This window comes from Camarhynchus parvulus, chromosome 1 (genome assembly GCF_901933205.1).
Source record: "Camarhynchus parvulus chromosome 1, STF_HiC, whole genome shotgun sequence".
NCBI lineage: Eukaryota > Metazoa > Chordata > Aves > Passeriformes > Thraupidae > Camarhynchus > Camarhynchus parvulus.
In genome coordinates, this window is record NC_044571.1 from 33,258,279 (window position 1) to 33,277,630 (window position 19,352).

At 37.0% G+C, this 19,352-nt stretch overlaps 1 protein-coding gene across 3 annotated transcripts in view; it reads right to left on the reverse strand.

Annotated features, from left to right (window-relative positions):
* HERC2 (HECT and RLD domain containing E3 ubiquitin protein ligase 2) overlaps window positions 1-19,352 on the reverse strand; it is a 100,860-nt gene that overhangs the window by 69,217 nt on the left and 12,291 nt on the right. For 2 of the 3 annotated variants that reach the window (XM_030962080.1, XM_030962090.1), the window contains exons 4-9: window positions 12,925-13,062; window positions 4,633-4,852; window positions 2,813-2,913; window positions 1,912-2,068; window positions 993-1,103; window positions 515-686 (exon numbers count right to left, since the gene is read on the reverse strand). In XM_030962080.1, the coding sequence (XP_030817940.1) occupies window positions 515-686; window positions 993-1,103; window positions 1,912-2,068; window positions 2,813-2,913; window positions 4,633-4,852; window positions 12,925-13,062 (899 nt within the window). The remainder of the gene's footprint in view (window positions 1-514; window positions 687-992; window positions 1,104-1,911; window positions 2,069-2,812; window positions 2,914-4,632; window positions 4,853-12,924; window positions 13,063-19,352) is intronic. The other variant, XM_030962099.1, reaches the window with a different exon arrangement.

Here is a 19,352-nt window from a genome sequence, read left to right on the forward strand (position 1 = left end):
CAATAAAGTTTAGACAAGATGACTATCTGCGTAAGTGTAAGAGGAAAGGAATTAATTCTGCACATCCTTTTTTCACATTAGAGAAAAATTTGAAACATGAATGTTGACAAAATAGTCAGATTGTGAATATAATAGAAAGTTACAAGCATAATAAAATTGATTTTTATCAACCTCAGTTAGTAACCATGACAAAGAGTCACAGTTCAATTAATTTTAAACACAAAATAAAACCAATCCAAATATGCAGAAAAGTTAGCCACATCTAAGTTCATTATCACATCAGCATTAACTACAAAATACAATACATACATCTAATCATGCTGTGACATTCTCCCCCTACCTCAAGAAACTCAAATGTTCACATGAAAACCAAATGACCATGGTATATATACACCTTACATGGAAAACACTACCACCAACTTTGTTTGGATAACTTTATGATTATAATTTTAGGTAGGCAAATGAAATTTGATTCAACCATAATGCCCCTTTTAAATAAACCAAGAATAAGTACCTGAATCTCTTCCTCAGTATTGGGCATGTCTTTATTACATATTATACTCTGAAACCTTTGTAGCAAAGGTAGAAGGGGTGCACTTGTTCCCTGTGCAGATCGCTCATTATCCGTTTCCCTCGTTCCATTATCCCAAAGTTGAAGCAGCAACATAACTGCAGACAACATTTGGCTGAAAGAGGGAATCAACATTTTCTATTAATAAGCATTCCTAAAAACATTGGGTTAGTCTATCCATACAATCCAACATCTACATTTTGAAGTTAAGCAAAATCAGATGCCAGGGCTTTTAAACAGATTATCAAAATATAAAAAATGGATTTGCAGTTGAGATAGTATTAGGTCTTAATCACCACTGCCTTAGTGAAAAAGTGCATATGAACTACAATTATGACATTAAACTCAAATTCATGAAAACTGAAGCCTGCAGCCCTTTCCAACAGTGATGGCTAAAAATCAGAGTGCTCATGCTTCTCACCTTAGTGTACCCCTCTGCACTGCCAGTTCAAGCAATATGGCAAGTGCCAAGTGCTGGTCTTGCAAAGGAATGTTTCCTGGCCCCTTGGTACTGGGAGCTCCATGCACATCTCTATTTAAAAGTCAAACAGTATACATTTACTAAGAGGAAATAATACACAATTGCTTACCAAAAACATCTACAGCACCCCAAGAACTACTAAACTTACAGAAAAATATCAAAGGGCTGATGAAAGCAGCTGAGAAGAAAAGCCCACAGATTCCAACCTAGATCAAATTTTAAAGGGACAGCTAGGCTTTAAAAACACCCCAAGCTTCACTATCTATCTACAGTTCTATTAAACATGTTAAGAACATGAAAAACATTTTTCACAGGTGAAATTCAAATATGTTTTATGATATTCACCTTAAGACATAGTTCCAGTATTGAAAAGACATTTCTAGTAACTACTAGTAACTTCTAGTAACTACTGTAAAAAGGTAATAACTTGAAGCCTATTTAAATAACGGGGAAAAGCAGAGGACTGTTCCAAGTCCAACATGAGTGTATTTTCCCTCATGCACAAAAATCTGTATTATTTTACTATACTTGAAGGGCACAATTAAGACTGCACATACATAGCATTACCAAAGCATTCTTATGCAGATATATTTACATTAGTAAAACACAATCGTTTTGCTAAGTTTTCATGCAGTGATTCAAAATATTCCAATTCAGATTTTTCTTAAGCAGCTAAAATCATTAAATCATGTTTAAAGAGCAGCATTTCAATAGTTCATTAATTTTTTGCTTGCTTGTATAACAACATTGTAAAAGGAAGGAAATCTCTCGAATTTTCTATAAATCACTATGTTTATACCCCCAGCTTCTGAGAGATGCAAGCTTGCCACTTAACAGCTCAAAAAAAAAAGAAACTTACCCAGTCACAACAGACCTTAGGAATTTAGTAGCTCTTTCTACCACTTCCAGCCACACAGAAGACACAGTCCCTTCATCAAAAAGGGATGCCTCTGGTAGAGCTCGCAGTGCATCAAGTGATTCCTGTAACAATTCACTGCACAAGTCTGCATCTTCACCTAAGGAACACAGCAAGAGCAGTTACATTCCCACCTTACAGAGGTTAGAGAAATGGTGGTACACAATATTTCGTGGAACCTTTTTTCAACATAAGATACAAGTTACTTCCTACAGAAAGTTCTCAATTTTCATATGAACATTTGACTACAAGACTCAGAAAAAATCTTCACCCAAAAAAAAAAATCATAAAGGTAAAAACCCAAACCAGCTGATTTCACTACGCAGCCACTGAGAAAAGAGGAGAACTAGGGTTGGCTGGAGTAAGCCCACACCTGCCATCTGACCAAATGGTGCAGACTGAGGCAGGCAGGTTTAGTGGCACAGGTGACAATTCTGCCAACCTCTGCAATTTGACAATAGCTGACAAGTACACAAACTAAATACAAGCTTCACATTCAAAGATTTTTCTAAGCTGCTACTATCATATAATAATAGTGGCTTCACCTTGTCTGAAAAATAAATCTAACTTTTCTGAAATCTAGAATTAAAAATCCATGCTTTTCATGAAATCCCAACTTACCTTCCTCAGCATAAAGTATCTCAGAAAAACCCAACATTGATACTGGCATGGGTGGCTTTGATCAGCAACAACATTGTTGGGCACAGAATCACATAAGTGCAATTATGCAAATCCATCATTCCTAAATTTATAGTTCTATGCCAATATTTAACACAGATACACTTTAATGAGTCACATGGCTTCAACTGAAATATATTTGCAATATGTTCAAGAGTAGACGGACCTGATCTCCAGGCTCTACGAAGAAAAGCAAATGCAAATGAAAGTGCTGCTCGGGATCCAACACGTGCAAGTCCTTCCACACCTTTGCCTATAGGTCTTGAGCTAAATAAAATTATGCATGAATAGTTTCAATAAATTTTATTACAATAATATATATTTATGCTATTATTATTCTGTATAACATATATTCAATGATTTTATAATTTAGCCATATGAATGCATGCACAATCACACAATTTTTATTTGTAAAGAATCATAGCTGTGCCTTGAGAAACAAGGTGAACAATATGAAAATGTCAGCAACCAAAATTCAACTTCAAGCACTCCAAAGAAACAACTCAATGTCCAATATCAAAAAGCTCCAGATTGGCACAATGGACTGCCACAAAAAAAAATTCCCATAGTTACTTAAAGTGAAATGATGATGCTTTACTCAAAATACACAAACATAAGGCACTTCATGTACTAATTATTTACTTGGGAAGTCTATATTTTTAGTTAGTTTGGACTGCAAAATCTAAGCTTACAGACTTTTTAAAATTAATCTTTAATTATTGATTATTAATTCCACCCATTTTGTCATTACTTATCTTTCTATTCAAGTCTCAATGCCAAAAAATCTCTTTGCAGTTTCTGTATTTGTGTGTGTAAGTAAGAGAGATAGCTTCAACTTTTGGTAATATTCACTGGACTCACATTCACTTCTGTTAATTTCTCATGCAGACAATCAAACTAATTTAAGTAAACTCTCCTTTGTAGTCAGCAACAAGAGATTCCCCACCACTTCCAACATTGAACCACCAAGTCTAGTTTGTTTGGTTTTGAGATTACAACAAAAGTGAACAGCTTAGGACTTTTTCAAGAAATTATACTTGCATCTTTAGCAATCTGATAATTTAAACCTATCAGTACTCTTTTTAATCAGAGCTGAAAAAGCATTCAAGAGAACAGTCTATTCAAAGGTATCCTTGTCAGAACTCCAATTCCATAATAACTAGTTGTGATATCTACTTACATTCTCCTTTCATATCTGAATCTAGAGATTCAATCTAACAAAAATTTCCCTAGACAAATTGCTTGTTCTGTCAGACAGCTACTGAACACTTTATTTAATGCCTTCTCTGATAGATTTTTCTATTTTTAGGTCTAGACAGCTATCCAGACATGAAAAGTAATCAGATGATTCCTTACTCAGTTACTTCTGTTGAAACAGTTGCATATAAAATGCATAATTTTATCATTTCTCACTCAAACTAAGGAAAACAAAGTTCAGCTTTTTTTGTATTTGTATTAAATAGCTGCATGTAAAATGCACAATTACATCATTTCTCACCCAAGCAAAGGTTCTATGCTCTGCTTTTAGGTATTTGTATTTAGGTATTTTGTATTTTTTAATTTATGTGAGCTGACCCACTATTTAACTGAACAACTATTGACAAAAATATATTGTTATTCAAACAATGTGATTTCCATTAGCACCATTTCTGAAACAGGCTTCTCCATATTTTCCTAGCTGAGCAGAACAAAAGAAATACTTCAATAAATGTATACTTATAGCTCAAAGTTTAATATCTACAGCAATGTATTACAATAAAAACCTACTAGTACAAACAGAGACACTATAAGAAACCACCAGGCAAGAAAGAGGACTGATGGCAGGGAACACCACTTAGTATGGTAAAGCCATCTTAAGAAATAAGAAGTTTCTTTACCATTAATGTTTCACAAGAAGGAATAAATCACAGTAAGCCCTCACAGACAGGTTGATAACCTTTCTATGGCTTTTCTAATGGATTAATTTGTTCATGCATGTGTTATTACCTTTTCTTATCCACAGCAGGCAGAGGAACACTACTGCTTTTCCATTTTACTTTGATGTTCTCCTGAAGAACTGCTCTGTTCAGAGCAATGAAATATCGTTCCAGGATGACTAGCCTCTGCTTTAGCCTCATAGCTGAGAGAGCTGTTGTTGCAGATTGTGTGGCCAGAGTTTGCTGTTCCTTTACTAGTACCTGGAGGCATTCCTTCAGTTCATTCACATCTGAGAATCAGAGAGAAATATCATTTTGTGAACCTTCATCTTTGTTATACACAGTATCAAGAAAAATAAAGACAAATTGAAAATTGTAAATTGACCAGAAGTCTGAACACAGTGGAACTCCTCATTTCTATATTTAATGTACATAGTATGACACAAATAAAGCAGGTGTTTAAACACCAGTTATCATCAAAACTAAACGTATCTAAACCTTCATATTTCATGTCTGAAATTAAAACATCAGGAAATGTTTTATGCTTTTCAAAAAAACAAGTTAGACAACAACTTCTTATCATCATCCAACCTCAGAGTCAGACTTCTCTTAAGTGCAGGCAAGTCCCTTGCAAGTCCCCACAGGAATATGCTTTCATTTTACATATTATCTAAAGTTTCTCAGAAGCTATAAAACTACTCTCAGAAGCTCTAGGATCATTGCCAAGACCTGCTATGCTTCTGAAACAATATCATAAAAAACATAAGATGCTTTCAATTGCTATCAGCAAATAAAAGATCTCACTTATGTACTAGAATATTAATTCTTCTTTCTCTTCACCACAGCAAGTATGCAACAGCCCAAAGTCCTATTAATCTAATAACTGATGGTAACAAGTACAGTGTCAAAAACAACAACAATAAAAAACCACTCTAAAATAAAAATTTGGAAACTGTATTTTTATATACTCTGCAGCTTTAATTCCTAAGACAAACAACAATGTACATTCCTAAAGGAGTTCTTTTCTATCCCTTCATTAACAGTCTGGTCACTGAGCCACCCCACTCTGCTCTGCATTACTATACTTGTCCCTAAGCCAACCACATTTGTTGCCTGGCAGCTACACAGAAGTATCTTTGTTTAAATGACACCTAACTAAGGGTATGAAAAAAACCCATATGTCTGCATATATGTAACAATGTGAGAAGATGGACACATTTCAAAATAATTCTAAAAAACCAACCCCAAAACCATACAAAATCAACATCATTTTTGGAACAAGTGCCTCCTAACTAGAAATTTAGACATTTTTATGGTAGTCTCTATGGTTAAAGGTTTTAATCTAAGGAGGTATAAAACTTCTTTTCATGCAACTGCAGCTGTAAAAAGTATTGCAAGGTTTTGTCCCCCATCTTTGTGTACCCAGGAAAGAATTCAAGCAGCTCTCCCTGCCTGAATACTGGATCACATTGCACAGTCACTTAGGTTTGCTGTCAGCCAGCATCCCAGCCTGTTTTCAACATTGCCACTCACCTTTCACCATTTCATAATGTGTTAGATTCTTCCCCCTAGGCAACTCACATCTTTCCACCTGACTATGAGGGACTTATTTTTTCAACAGGAAAAAAGAGATTAAAAAATATTCCTTGCAGTCTAGACCTCTCAGATAGAAGTGACAGCAACAATTACACATCCTGACTCAAACAACAAGAAATATGACAAAATCAACAAGAAATTGGACAAAAAGCCACACCAGGCTTAATTTTATCTCCACAAAATTTCACAAACAACTGTGTAGCACAGAGCAAAAACACACAAAAAAAACCCATCTCACAGTGTACCACAACAGAACATAGCCAATACTGACATCCCATTTCCACGATCCCTCTAGGCAAACCATTCAAAGACATAAAAGTCAGGACTTTTTTCCTCCCTTCCTGAACACTGAAGTCCTATCACTCTCTAAAATACCACCATGCTATAACACCTAAGTCCAAAATGACCATGCTCTCTTCTTCACAAAGAGACTTTGCTTAACACTGTTCTGACAAATAAAATTATCCTGAAGATTCAATTCCCAAATTATGGTCTCGTATCTTTAGGAAAAGTAAAGAAATAGTCAATGAAGAAAAAAGAAGGCACTTTAACAGTTATGTTTGAGGAAAAGACTCTATGTTTGGTGCTACAGAAAACAAGCACTGGGTGATAGATTCAGGAGTCTGTCAAGTAATACAGAGCTACAGCATTCATCCTTCATTCCTGCCTGGCAAGTTACCTAATTATGAAAACTCTCTAAAATTGCTTCTGAGAGTTGAAGATTAAAGTGAAAAAGCCCTTTGTTTCAAAACAACACACTAATGAAAAATCCATCATGGGGACTACTAGAAAGAAACACTTAGGACAAGCAGAGACCACCTACTCTCCAATCCTCAAGCAATTACTTCACAAAGAACTTTCCCCGAAAGTCTGCAACTGCATACCTTTCTAACCACTTTCACTCAACCACAATGACATCCAGGTGTTACATAAATTAAGAAAGATACATTTCTTGCCAGCAGAATTGCCTTGTTAAGGTTTAGGGTTTGACATGTTTCAATGATCTCAGACCTAAGGGGACGTTAAGAAAGCTGGGGAAGAAGGATGTGCCTTCACAGTTAAAAATTGCTACAATTTTAGAAAGGCTTTCTACCAAAATTAAAACATTCTGCTCGTAAATATTTTATTAAAAAGTTCCTTTAGTATTTTGAGAATGCAAAACAAAGTTCATATACAAAGTGTAGTAAAGGCTGGAACAGGTAATAGTATCCTTATAACTCAGACATCTAAAAACTGAACCAAGGACTGTCTTGTTTTATTAAAAGAAACACTATTTTTAAGTGAGATACATCTATAGACTTCCTCACTTTAAATCTTCTCTTATTCCACAATAACTAAATTTATCTTTACAAAAAATTTAGTTAAGCTTTCAAAAGATTTAAGCATATCTGGGAATCAAAGCAGTGAAACTCATTTCAATAAACCTTCAAATCTGAGCAGCACTTGTTACTGATGAACTGAACAGTCTAATGAGAGAATAGCTTATTAATAGCAACGATTCAGATTTCATCTGAGAAGGTTACAGGGAGCTCTTTAAACAAAACTGTTCCTATGTCACTACACCAGCCCTTGATGCCAGCCATCTTTTGCAATGCTATGCTTTGTCAGTTATTCTGTGAAAGGCAGAGATACATTATTTACCTATTCTGCACCTGCACTGTAGGATCTAGAGTTCATACCACACCAGTTTAATTTCTCAAACTACCATTAACTGAATACTTGTTAACTGGCAGCTACAGTCAGGTATGTTGTTGGCTGCAGTAGAGCTAGGCAAGGGTTTTACCCTCTTCTCTTAAAATTTATCACATCTCTCCCTCCTCTCAACAAACAACACAACTACACATCTTCACTTCCTAATTCCTCATGCCCAAAGTTGCCTGCATTAGAAGGAAAAACACTGGAATTGTTCAACCCAGCTTATCTGACGGAACAGAGTTAAGAAGGGGTGCTATTCAGATATTTGAACAAAACACACAGCTGAAGAGAGCAGCTTCTTAAATCATCTCCGACACTAGCCCTAACACAGGTAGCAGGGGCAAAGGCAGTTTGCTCCCGTTTTAGCAGAATGAAGAAATAACATGCTAGATGGTTCTTTAACACTCATTTCATTAGCTCTTTTAGGGAACACCACATGCTTCTGACAGATAAATTAGGCACCTTAAAAATGCTAATATCAGGCTGAAATGTTTCCAGGTTGACTCACAAACTTCAGTAACAGCAAATATAGATGTTACAGTGTGGAGAGATTTCGGACTTGGAAACACATTTCAAGCAGAATTTGGCATCAATCTACTGTTATAATGAGTACACATTCCTGCCACCAGCAGAACTAATGTGCTCTAATTTCCTAGAGAATTTCGTATTTTGTCTTCTCTTTCTCCTTCCACTACACACTATTTCCACTGGACAAAGAGGAGATAAAGGATGCAGTTGGCTTGGCTTAACAGGTTTCTAATGACCCTTCAAACCTCTAGACTGAGCAAATTCAAAACTTAGAGGGAAGGACAAAAATGCCATCACATACACATAATTTCCTTCAGAAACAAAACCAAAATAGGCTTTCAATGTTATTTTATACCAACAAAGAATATAATGCCTAAAGGGCATATAGCTTTTAGCTTTCTGCTCCCCTGTGCAAAAGATGAACAACATCAAGACTTCACCTTATTAGTATTCAATAGGAGAAATATTGATTAGCTGCATTCAGAATGCATCTCATTTCATGGCTGGGTGCAGGACAATGAAGTGGCTGGAGAAGAAGCCATATGATAAGCAGCTGAAAACACTTGGTTTGTTCAGCCTGAAGAAGAATGAGGGGAGACCTCATTGTGATCTTCAACATCTTTGTGAGGAGAAGTGGAGGGGCAAGTACCCGTCCTTCACTCTTGTGACCAATGACAGGACTCGAGGACATGGCACAAATCTGAGTCAGGGGAGGTTTGGGTTGGATATTAGAAAAATGTTTTTCACTCAGAGGGTGGTTGGGCACTGCAGTTCCTCAGGGAAGTGGTCACAGCACCAGCCTGTTTGAGAGCAAGTGTTTCACAATGCTCTCAGGCACACGGTGTGATTATTGGGGTGTCCTGGGCAGGGCCAAGAGTTGGACTTGATGATCCTCATGGGTCCCTTCCAACTCAGCATATTCTACAATTCCATAATATTCAAAGTTTTACAGCAATACTTGCTTAAATTGATGTTCTAATACCCATGCACAGAACAAGATAGAAAAAATTTTAATTCCTGTCTGTGTGCAAAAAGCAAACTAACACATACACTCCTTAAGGGCTTAAGCAGCAACCAAACAGATATTTGGAGCTGGACAAGCAGTTTCAAGCTGGGGTAGAGGCAACATGATGGGATGATGATGCAAAGGCAAAAAGGTAAAAGAAAATACATGGACAAAGGAGCTCTGAGAAACGTAAAATAGAGGGGGGTCAAATTTTATCCTTTGACTCAGCATTTGTAAATCTAAACTTCAAAGTATGAACCAAGAAATTTGATAAAAGTCAAAAGTATCTCAATAAAGAAGGCTAAAAGAAGGGCTTTTTTCAATGTCATGACTGCTTTTTAATTACTTCTGTACACAGTGTAAATTTAGATTTCATTGTGTAACTAAAAGCCCCTTACAGGATGGAAGTCCTGCCTATCTCCCTCTCTCACAACACAAATGCAGGAATACAAGCGCACTTGGTAATGACAAGTATCTCAACAAGCTCACTGAAGTCACATGGTTAATTTTAACCTTGCCTCTTCAGTAGTGCCCATAAAGCATTTCCTGGTGAAATCTTGGTGATTTTGTACTAATAGTATCAGAAAAATAAGGTGCAACACTCTAAAAAGTATGCTTCAATATAGCCAACCTTAAGTATATTATGACTAAGAAAAAGACGCCCAAGAAGATGAAATACTGCTCTATTTTCTGTAGGCTTTGAACAACCACTTCAAAGAGTTTCCTCTTCCCCCCCCGCCCCTCCCCACACCTAGGGCTGAACACCTGGACCTCAGATCCTGTAAGATGTTAAAACCTGAAAGATCTTCAGAAAAGAAAACTGAAAAAAAGAAGAAAGTAGTAAACAATGATTTTTAGGAAGAATCAGAGGAACTTGATGAATGTACTCAACCTGGTATGAATACAACAGGCAGAAGATATTTTAAGGGAGCATTCATTTAAAAAAGGAATAGTTTAACAGTGGTATCACAAAAGAGCTGCATATGAAATAAAAGAACACTAAGATGCAAAAGAGAAAGGAAAAAAACACCTTCAAAGTCAAAAAATGACTTACACATGTATTTATTATTATCTTATGTATTCTTACAGTCCTTGGAATAGTAGGACTGTTACAAAAACAATAAGTAAAAAAAGAAAAAGACTGTGATATCTTTGCCCTGTTCTGACAGCACAGTGATCCCAGCATAAATGAGACCTAGAGAAAGCATTTTGCTTCTCTGAACTTGTGCCAGGATAACAAAACAAGCATGGAGTAGAGGGGCACATGAAGTACTGTTCCTCAACGCATTTAACGAGCAGGTTTTCCTCTGTGCTCCCACAATCTCTCAGCCCTCATGGGGGAGGGGTGTCACAAGGCCCACTGACCTAGATTAGCCTGCTGAAGTTCAACACAAGATCCTCCACACTTGGCAAAATAAGATTGCATTACAGCACTTCTCAAACATACAGTGTCCAATATCTAGTTACTATTTTCATAATGTAAGGCTGTAAATCATTCAACTCAGCAGAAACACTTCAGTCTATTGACCTGAAACACTGACTTTAAATGCCTCTTCAGTTCTTTTTGTAACATAACTTCAAATCTCAATCTCTGAATTATACCTTACTTGTAAAGGAATATAAAACTGTAAATGAAGACATAGCAAGTCTTTAATTCTTACTTGATTAGCAATGATATATTTAAGAAATAACTCTCCTTTTTAAAAGTTCCCTCATGGTTTTGACAAGGAAATGTTTAGAAGTTTATTTTTTGAAGGATAATAGAAGAAATGCTTAAAACAGTTCTCATTTTATGGAACATTAACAGGAAGAATCAAAATGGAACGGATGCTGTAGCTTTTTCAAAATTAATTACCAAGCCACAATTAGGATGGCTCAAAAGACAGCTATTAGCTATATTTCTGACAAATGCAAAACAAAAATTTACAAGGTAACCTACAATCATGAACAAAAGCCCCACTTGTGGTTTATTTATACAATAAATGCATTTATTGTATAAATAAACCACAAGTGTGTTCCTAACACTGTTTAAGGATTTTTATCACAGCTAGGTGATACAAACTTCAAGCACAAATGGTAACAGTCCAAGGAATAAAAATTTATTTCTGACAAATTATAACGTCTTCACACATTATTTCTAGAACAAGAATCCATACACATGACAACCATACTATATTTAGGCATTAAAAGGAACTACAAGACAGAAACCTGTTTCTTTCTGAAAACTCTAAACACACACCCTTTTTCTTTCGAAAAAATTTATTTCTTTTTCTCCAATTTTTTAAAAAATAATTGGAAGGTGAGCTTAAAGACCAAATGCTGTCTCAAACACTTTGGTCAGATGGAAGAAATTTGGTAAGATCTTTGACATTTAGATTAGCATTCTGTAAAATAGTTTTGTTTTACTTTTCATCAACACACATTAAATAAGAATATAAGACATAAGTAATGTGACCTTCAGCTCACATCTCTACAACACACTCAATTCTCACTCCCTCTTCCACTGTAGTGGCAATTCTTGTCATTCCTGATATACTGCAAGATTCTGTCCTACTACCAGAGTGACAGCAAATCCATCTGTCCTCCTGTCCTCAAGGAAAGGGAGCAAGCAGGCTGGCACAGAGCAGAGGACAGCAGACTGGCAGCTGACCTGTGGCTCAACAGAAACAAGTATCTCCCCTAGCAAACACAGCCACACAGATGCAGATTCTGGCAATGAAGAGATAATACTTTTCCCAGGGATCTTCAAGTGCTTCTGGGTGAGGGGAAAGGACAAGTGACACAACAGATGTCTCTGAAGTTTGTACATGCCAACATCTGAATCAGGCAATATCATGTACCAGGAACTGTAAAATAAACTACTGAACTGAGGCTTCTTCTGATCTGCTATTTTTAAACATGGACAATTTTAGACAATGAACTGCTGCTCTACAGTAGCAAACAGCTACAAACTTCAACTGGCTTCAAAAGCAGTATTTTATAGACCCCTACACGACCATGTGAACACACAAACTGCTGTTCCACTGCCACCACAGGTGCAATTACTGTCAGCAAAGGTCAGGACAAACAGTTAACTGAACTAACCATTTCAACCTTCCTCCATGATTCACACAAACCTATCTACCAGACCGTGAAACCAAAGAGAAAAATCACCCATTAAACCATTACTGCCTGCAGAAATTTCAGGCTTCAGAAACAAAGCAATTTCTCTATAATGTCTGCAACTGAAAAGAAATAATCTGAAGACATTGGAACTTTTCACTGGATCATTTATTTCAAGTTGGTCTATCATTCCTTCAAGCAGCCTGAAAGGGGTAAATTGACTCTACAAGTCAAGAGTCTAATTAAACTTGAAATTAATTACAGCAAATGTCTAATTTCAATCACAGTTAAACCACATATCCAACTTATTTCACTAACCTAACAGATGCAGATGTCAGCAAGAACATTTGATACAAATACTTCCTGATGCTTCAAAAGTAGTGACCAATATAGAATACATGATGTCAGTGAAAATGACCAAAACAGCTGTGATACCTGGTTGTTTACCCCACACCCAACTCTCAACAATCGATTTGGCCCTGTAGATGGGCAGTGGAGTCTCTTCTTCATCTTTCTTTTCTTTGTCGTTCTGCTCTTCTTTCTTTGATGCAGTTTGGCATTCAGTGCTATCATCTAAAGAAAATAAAAGGGAAGAGAAAAAAAAAGACCAGTTAAGCTACCGTCAAGTCAGGTTGGAATTCAGGTCTAGATTAGAAATATAAAGGTGAAATTCCCAGCCCACAAGCTTACAGAAATATTGTCTATCATTAAGAGAACATGGTGGGGATGCAGTATTTTACCATGTTAACAGTCACAGGTGCTGGGTCTCACGTTACATTTCATAAGACAGCGACCTTGCAATCCAGAAATCACCTCTGTAACCTCTTCAGCATGATGAACATTTAATATAGATACCATCATGTAAGAATTGCAAAGGATCTGCAATACACAGTACTGCAAAGGCGGCACTTGAAGTCAGACTGTGCTCCCAAACTATCTGTATTGCTGTAGCATTAACCTGGTTTTATATTCTGTTTCCAAGAATAAAAAAAGACAGCAATAGCCTATATTTCAAAACAAGGAGAGCTACACATTGGCATTTACACTACTTTTATGCAGCAGTATGTCAATATCTGTAAAACATCTAGCATCTTAGTAATTACTGGCAAGTACTGAAAATAATACCACAATTTTCTGCCCAAGCAACAAAACAGCACGCGCAATCCTTTTGAGACTATTTTCACAAAGTCAGAACACAGACATTAGTCACTTATCTCTGTAATCAAAGGCTGCCTGAAAGTCTCAATTTTCTAAATGAAGTAGAACTAGACAGCTGGAAGTTTCTCTTTATTTATATTGGGACTATGGATTTCCATATCCATACCTCCAGTCAGTTCAATGGATAAGATTGATTGCAACTGAGGGACACATGGCCAGTTACTTTCCTCACCCTGACCTTCTTTTCAAACCATACCACTCAAAATGTCTCAAGTCCAGCATTTGAAACTTGCCTATGAAGAGTTTAGTTCCAGCCTTTTTTACCTGGCTCCTAGAACTGATCAATCCTTCATTCCTATCTGCCAGTCTAGTCCAGAGACTCCCTCCCTAAATGTCCCAACATGACAGATAATCGCTACTATTTTGTCTTTTTTCCTTTCCTTTCCTTTCTCACCCCACACACCACACCAAAATAATACATTTGTACCAGCATGTATCAGAAGAAAATAATAAGCAAGAGGTTTACATCAGTAGCCAGACGTGGAACATCTGACTGCAGCCTGCCTCACTCATGGAGTGAGATCAAAGGCTCTCATTACCTCAGAATGTACAAAATGCACCTATCACAATGTGCAAGAACATTCAACTATTCTTTCCATCTGGCCTAACAGAAAATTATGCTTAATCTGGCTAGAACTGGATCTCTGATTGCCTCTTTGTTAAGGTTTTTTTCAACTGGAAACAATAAGACCTCCCAAAATAAAGTTCCATTGTGTCACCTTAATTACCCAAATTTTAAATTAAAGCACTATTTCCTGACCTGCAACTGACAGGTGCTCAGGAGGTGGAAGATGAAGACTGAAGAGCGGGAAAAAGGAAAGGAGGCATAACTGCAGTATCCATGATAGAGCTGAGATTGCGGGCCAAGGAAGACAGCAAAGTCACTTGAGAACAGGAAAATGCAATTTGGATATACTTCTTGTAAGTGACAAACAGAGAATCTAACTGTGTCCCTCAAGCACTGAGGAACAGCCTGTGAGTCACCAGTTTGATAACAATGTCCAAAATGTGATTCAATCCAGCTGTTTCTTTTCAGAGGCACAGGCAAATAACATGAAAAGTACAGAGCCCATCATAGACCAAGGACCCTGCTCGGCCCCAGTGGCTCACAATATTTCCACAGTAACACCATAAATCTCACTGTTTCTCCACTCACCCACACGTCTAGAGACACACTTTGCAGGGTCTGGAATTTTAGTTAGTAGGTAGAAGGATCCTGTGCCAAGACACAATTTACAGGCAGCTGTAGGAGAACTTGTTATGCTTTTTAACAGATCCTTGGCAAAGGATGACAACCAAGGGCTACAAACTTAGTCATTTTATCAAACTCCTCACTGCAAATAGAGAAGATCCCAATCCAGGTGGGAACTCAAGCTTTGCATGGAATAAAAACAACCCTGGCATGTAAATCCACAGGAGGATTTTTTTTTCCAATTGTCTGTATGAACCAGGAAGAGGAGAAAATGAGAGAAAAAGTGGGAAGGAAATTAGCTAAAAATTACATTAAAAGACCATGTCAACTTGTTCCACAAAGACAATACACTAAACTTGCAAAAAAACTACTTGCCACATAACAGACAAAGCTGGTAGCAGCCTAGATTGAAAGCAGCAACACAGACATCATAATTATGGAAGCTCTGTTGTGCTTCATGAAAGATTTTTAAACAGGAAGACCCAAAGATTTTTCAGAAAGAGGGGCAGGGAGGAGAAATATCTTGAGCAAAGCCAGAACAGACCAAAGTAACAAGACACTTCAAAACAATGCATGCAAAAATACAGTGCAGTGTGTCAGCATGATTTAACTTAATTTTGCGAATATTGTGGTGGGGGAAGCAACATAACATCTCCCTGAAAGACCTCTCCCTTTATTGTGTTTTAGTATACAGCCTTATACCTCTACACTGAGGCAAGGCAGGCACAGCCAGCAGCCAGAACCGAGCAACTGAAGTAACCCTTCTCAGCTAGAAATGAGCTCCCAAACCAAAGCACAGCAGCTCACCATGTCTGCACCATCTTGCACAGCCATGGCCTCATCTGGTATAGAGAGAGCATAAAAAGGAAGCCCTAAAAATGGAACTTACATTTCATAATCAATGAGGGAAAAAACCTGACACTGCATAGTGGCCTCCACCACCTGTTCTAGTATGGTCTTGTGCTTCTCTGAAATGCCAATGAACTCATGTAGTTGGGAATCCCTCCATGGCAAGAGAAAGCCTGCAACAGTTCCCCTACAGATGTTGACAGGGCAAAAAGTCACACAGTGTGCTTTAGAATAGGGCTGTGTTTTATAACCACCCTAAACCAGTATTTGGTAATCCCAGATCCAGGAAATATTTCAGCTGCAATACATTTTCTGTCAAAAATCCTTGATGTTTTACACACACACAAATATTATATACCTACATACACAAAATTGATAGTTATTTGTGAGGGAAAGATATGTTTTACCATTTGCAAACCATATTTATACAGCTTTCTAGGTTAGATGATTCTTTCTGATTAGGGTGGAGATCAGAATCTTAAGTTTCTTTTCTTCCCTGTATACTATTTTTTAATGCATTAAATTATTTTTTGAATTTACAATAGAGTATTCTACACTTCTGAAGTCAAACTGTCAAACAGAGTGACTACAGGCTTCCTTACTCTGCAGAGAGAGTATGAAAATCCACAGCTGAGCACTGAATTCTTGAGTCACTGTGTACAGCCCACAGCTGGGTCAGGGGAAGCAGAAGAGAAAAGTGCCACTTCTCACTTTTAACAAGTTCTCCCTTACACAAAAAAAGAAGGCTCAAAGCAGGAGCCAGCCCACATCCCTACACACTACTACAGTTTGATTTATAACATGGTTTGCACAGCAGCCACCACAACCAATTGCCACATGCTGTTATTCTTGTCATAAATATTTTGTTCCTGCCAGCCTCTCTGGAATTGCTTATGGCATTTGGACTTCATTTAACCTGCTTGCAGGTGCATGAGGTTTGTGTATTTAGAAGCAACAGGCACAGAAAGATCCAACTTTCAGGAAAAGGGGGAACAGAAGAGGAAGCCCACAGTGTTTACCAAAGGCAGGACAGATGTATGCAGCTAACAATTTTATATTTTTGTCCTGGAACTTAAAACAGCTAATTGAAACACAATCTTCTACCTATGAAGCCTGAGGAATCAAAAATAAATAAAAAAGAGCAACCCACAAAAGAGACCTGTGTGTCTTCTAGAGACTGGTATGTCTTAAAATTTTACAGTTCTCTAACTTGAAAATTTAGTAAGAATAATATTATTTTAAACTTTTTATTATTTTCAGAACACAGATTCCAGTATACAAGGTATTAATCTAACCCAAATTTCCTGAGGGCAGCCTGATTGTCTTTGAAATACATGCCATGCTAAAAGTGCACCTGTATTTGGACATCACTACTGTCACAGCTGTGTCCTCAGATGGTACTTGGAACATACAAACACATTCTGCTGAACACATTTATCAAACATGTTTTTCTTAAAGTGACATGAATTCAAAACAAAGACCTTACTCCTAACCAAACATTCTTGCTAACAGGAGAGAAAAAATGCACTACTTCTATATTCTTCCTAGAGGGAAAAGGAATGGTTTTTGCCATCAATAGCATGTTCTTCCAGTCTGCTGCCACTACTAATATCCACTGACAGAATGAAGTGCCTCTTCTGAACAGTCCAGTCAGCATCAACAGAGAGCTACAGCACTAGTGAGGAAACAGACTTACAGTGGATGGGCTTAAATCAAAACTTCTTAAAAAAGACTGAATAGAAGGGACTACATACAGCAATCTCTCTTGTTCATCTCCAGATTAGTCAATTTAGCAGCAAACTCTGAATATGGACATTAATCTATATTGCATTTAATATGAAATCACTGGGTTTTATATAAATCTCATTACTTGTGTGTACTTTTCCCTCTCCTCTTGAATTATATTTGCAGATCATTTATGAAAAAAAGTAAGTACCAACTAAACAGACGTAAATACTTTAGATTTTTAATTTCATTAAACTCAACTTGAGCTGCAAGTTCAGAGGTGCAAAGAGACCATCAATTTTTCTGGTTCCATGATCAAACACACAACCTCACTGACAGTGACCAAAAATAGCCTTGATTAGCCTTTTTTTTTTCCTCAAAACTCAAACCTGGTAAGCAAGATAGCTGTATTTTAGAATCCTGTAGGCCAACACAATAGCATTTATGGAGACTAACTTCACTGAAACACAGTTCATACATTAATCCTAAGAGTTAAGAGCCTGAAAAAGCTTTTATTTAAATTTCTAAACTACTGCAGTGTTTCAAGAGATATGTAGAAGAACATACATCCTCCAGCTGTGGAAGGGATCAGGTGTGATCTGTGCTATGTTATACCAACACTTAACTCCTCCAGAAGCAAAGACAAGTGGAAGGTGGTGTTATAGTTTTCACCTTTGTTACTTGCCATACAAGTCTATCTTAATTGGCACTAAAATAAACTAAATTAATTTTCCCCAAGTCTATTTTTCCCACAACAGTAACAGGTAAGTGATCTCCCTGGCTTTATCTCAACTCCCAAGCTTTTATATTTTATTTCCACCTCCCATGGAGGAGAGGCAGCAGGCAAGGAGCTGGAAGGGTGAGTGCCTGGCTAAGGTCAACCCACCACAATACAGTACTGGAAACAAGTGGCAGTCTGCTTTCACCCCCACCCCACTATGCACATGAAAAACCTTTCAAAAGCCTCATCAGAGCTTGGACATTTCAGAGTAACATAAAAGCCTTATTTATACAATGAAGTGTCAGAAACTCAGTACTTTTAAATAAATGTTTTCTACAGTCTTCAACACTTTTTGAACCTTCTGAGAGGTGTACACACTTACATCTCGCATTAAAAAAATAAATTCTCATCATTGTTCAGAAGAAGTATCCTAAGGGTGGACAAACATGAAGTCACAGATGATTGACTTAGCACTTCTGGATTTTTATTTTATACTGCTGTCTGTATTTTGCATCAGAAGTGACAGATTACATTTTCCTAGCTGATATTTCAAGGATTACTCTGAAAATTAAAACCAATTATACTATGACATCTTTCTATAAACTTTTTCAGGATTACTAAAAGCACTGCAGCACCATAATTAACTACAAATCTCAATTCTCTGCAGCTACTTTGCTATAAAGATATTGGAAGAACAGTTTTCTGTCAAGGTCTAGCACAGGTACAACTCTAAAAACAACATGTAAGTATCCAGCACAAAAAGATCAATTCATCAATTTCATTTGCAAAGCAAAAGAAAAAAAAATATATACACATATATACATATGTGTATATATGTGCCTTTTGTTACTACACATGGAAGTAGCCAAACCAAAGAACAAACTATTACTCTACCTCCACTCATTTCAGAGCAGCTTTGTAGTAGCCTTCCTGATAAGATCAGCTGTATTTTCACCCAGTGTCAACAATAATATACCAAAGGGCCAGCAGCAAAGGGAAGACAAAAGTTTTCTAACTCTGAAACAGTTAGGAGCATAACCTGATTTTTACTACAGCATGCAGCCACTAATAACCTACAAAGCTCATAATCTTGATAAGTAAATGTATAATTCATTCTTCTTTCATAAATTATTTACTGTATCTTACTTCCTGTAAAAA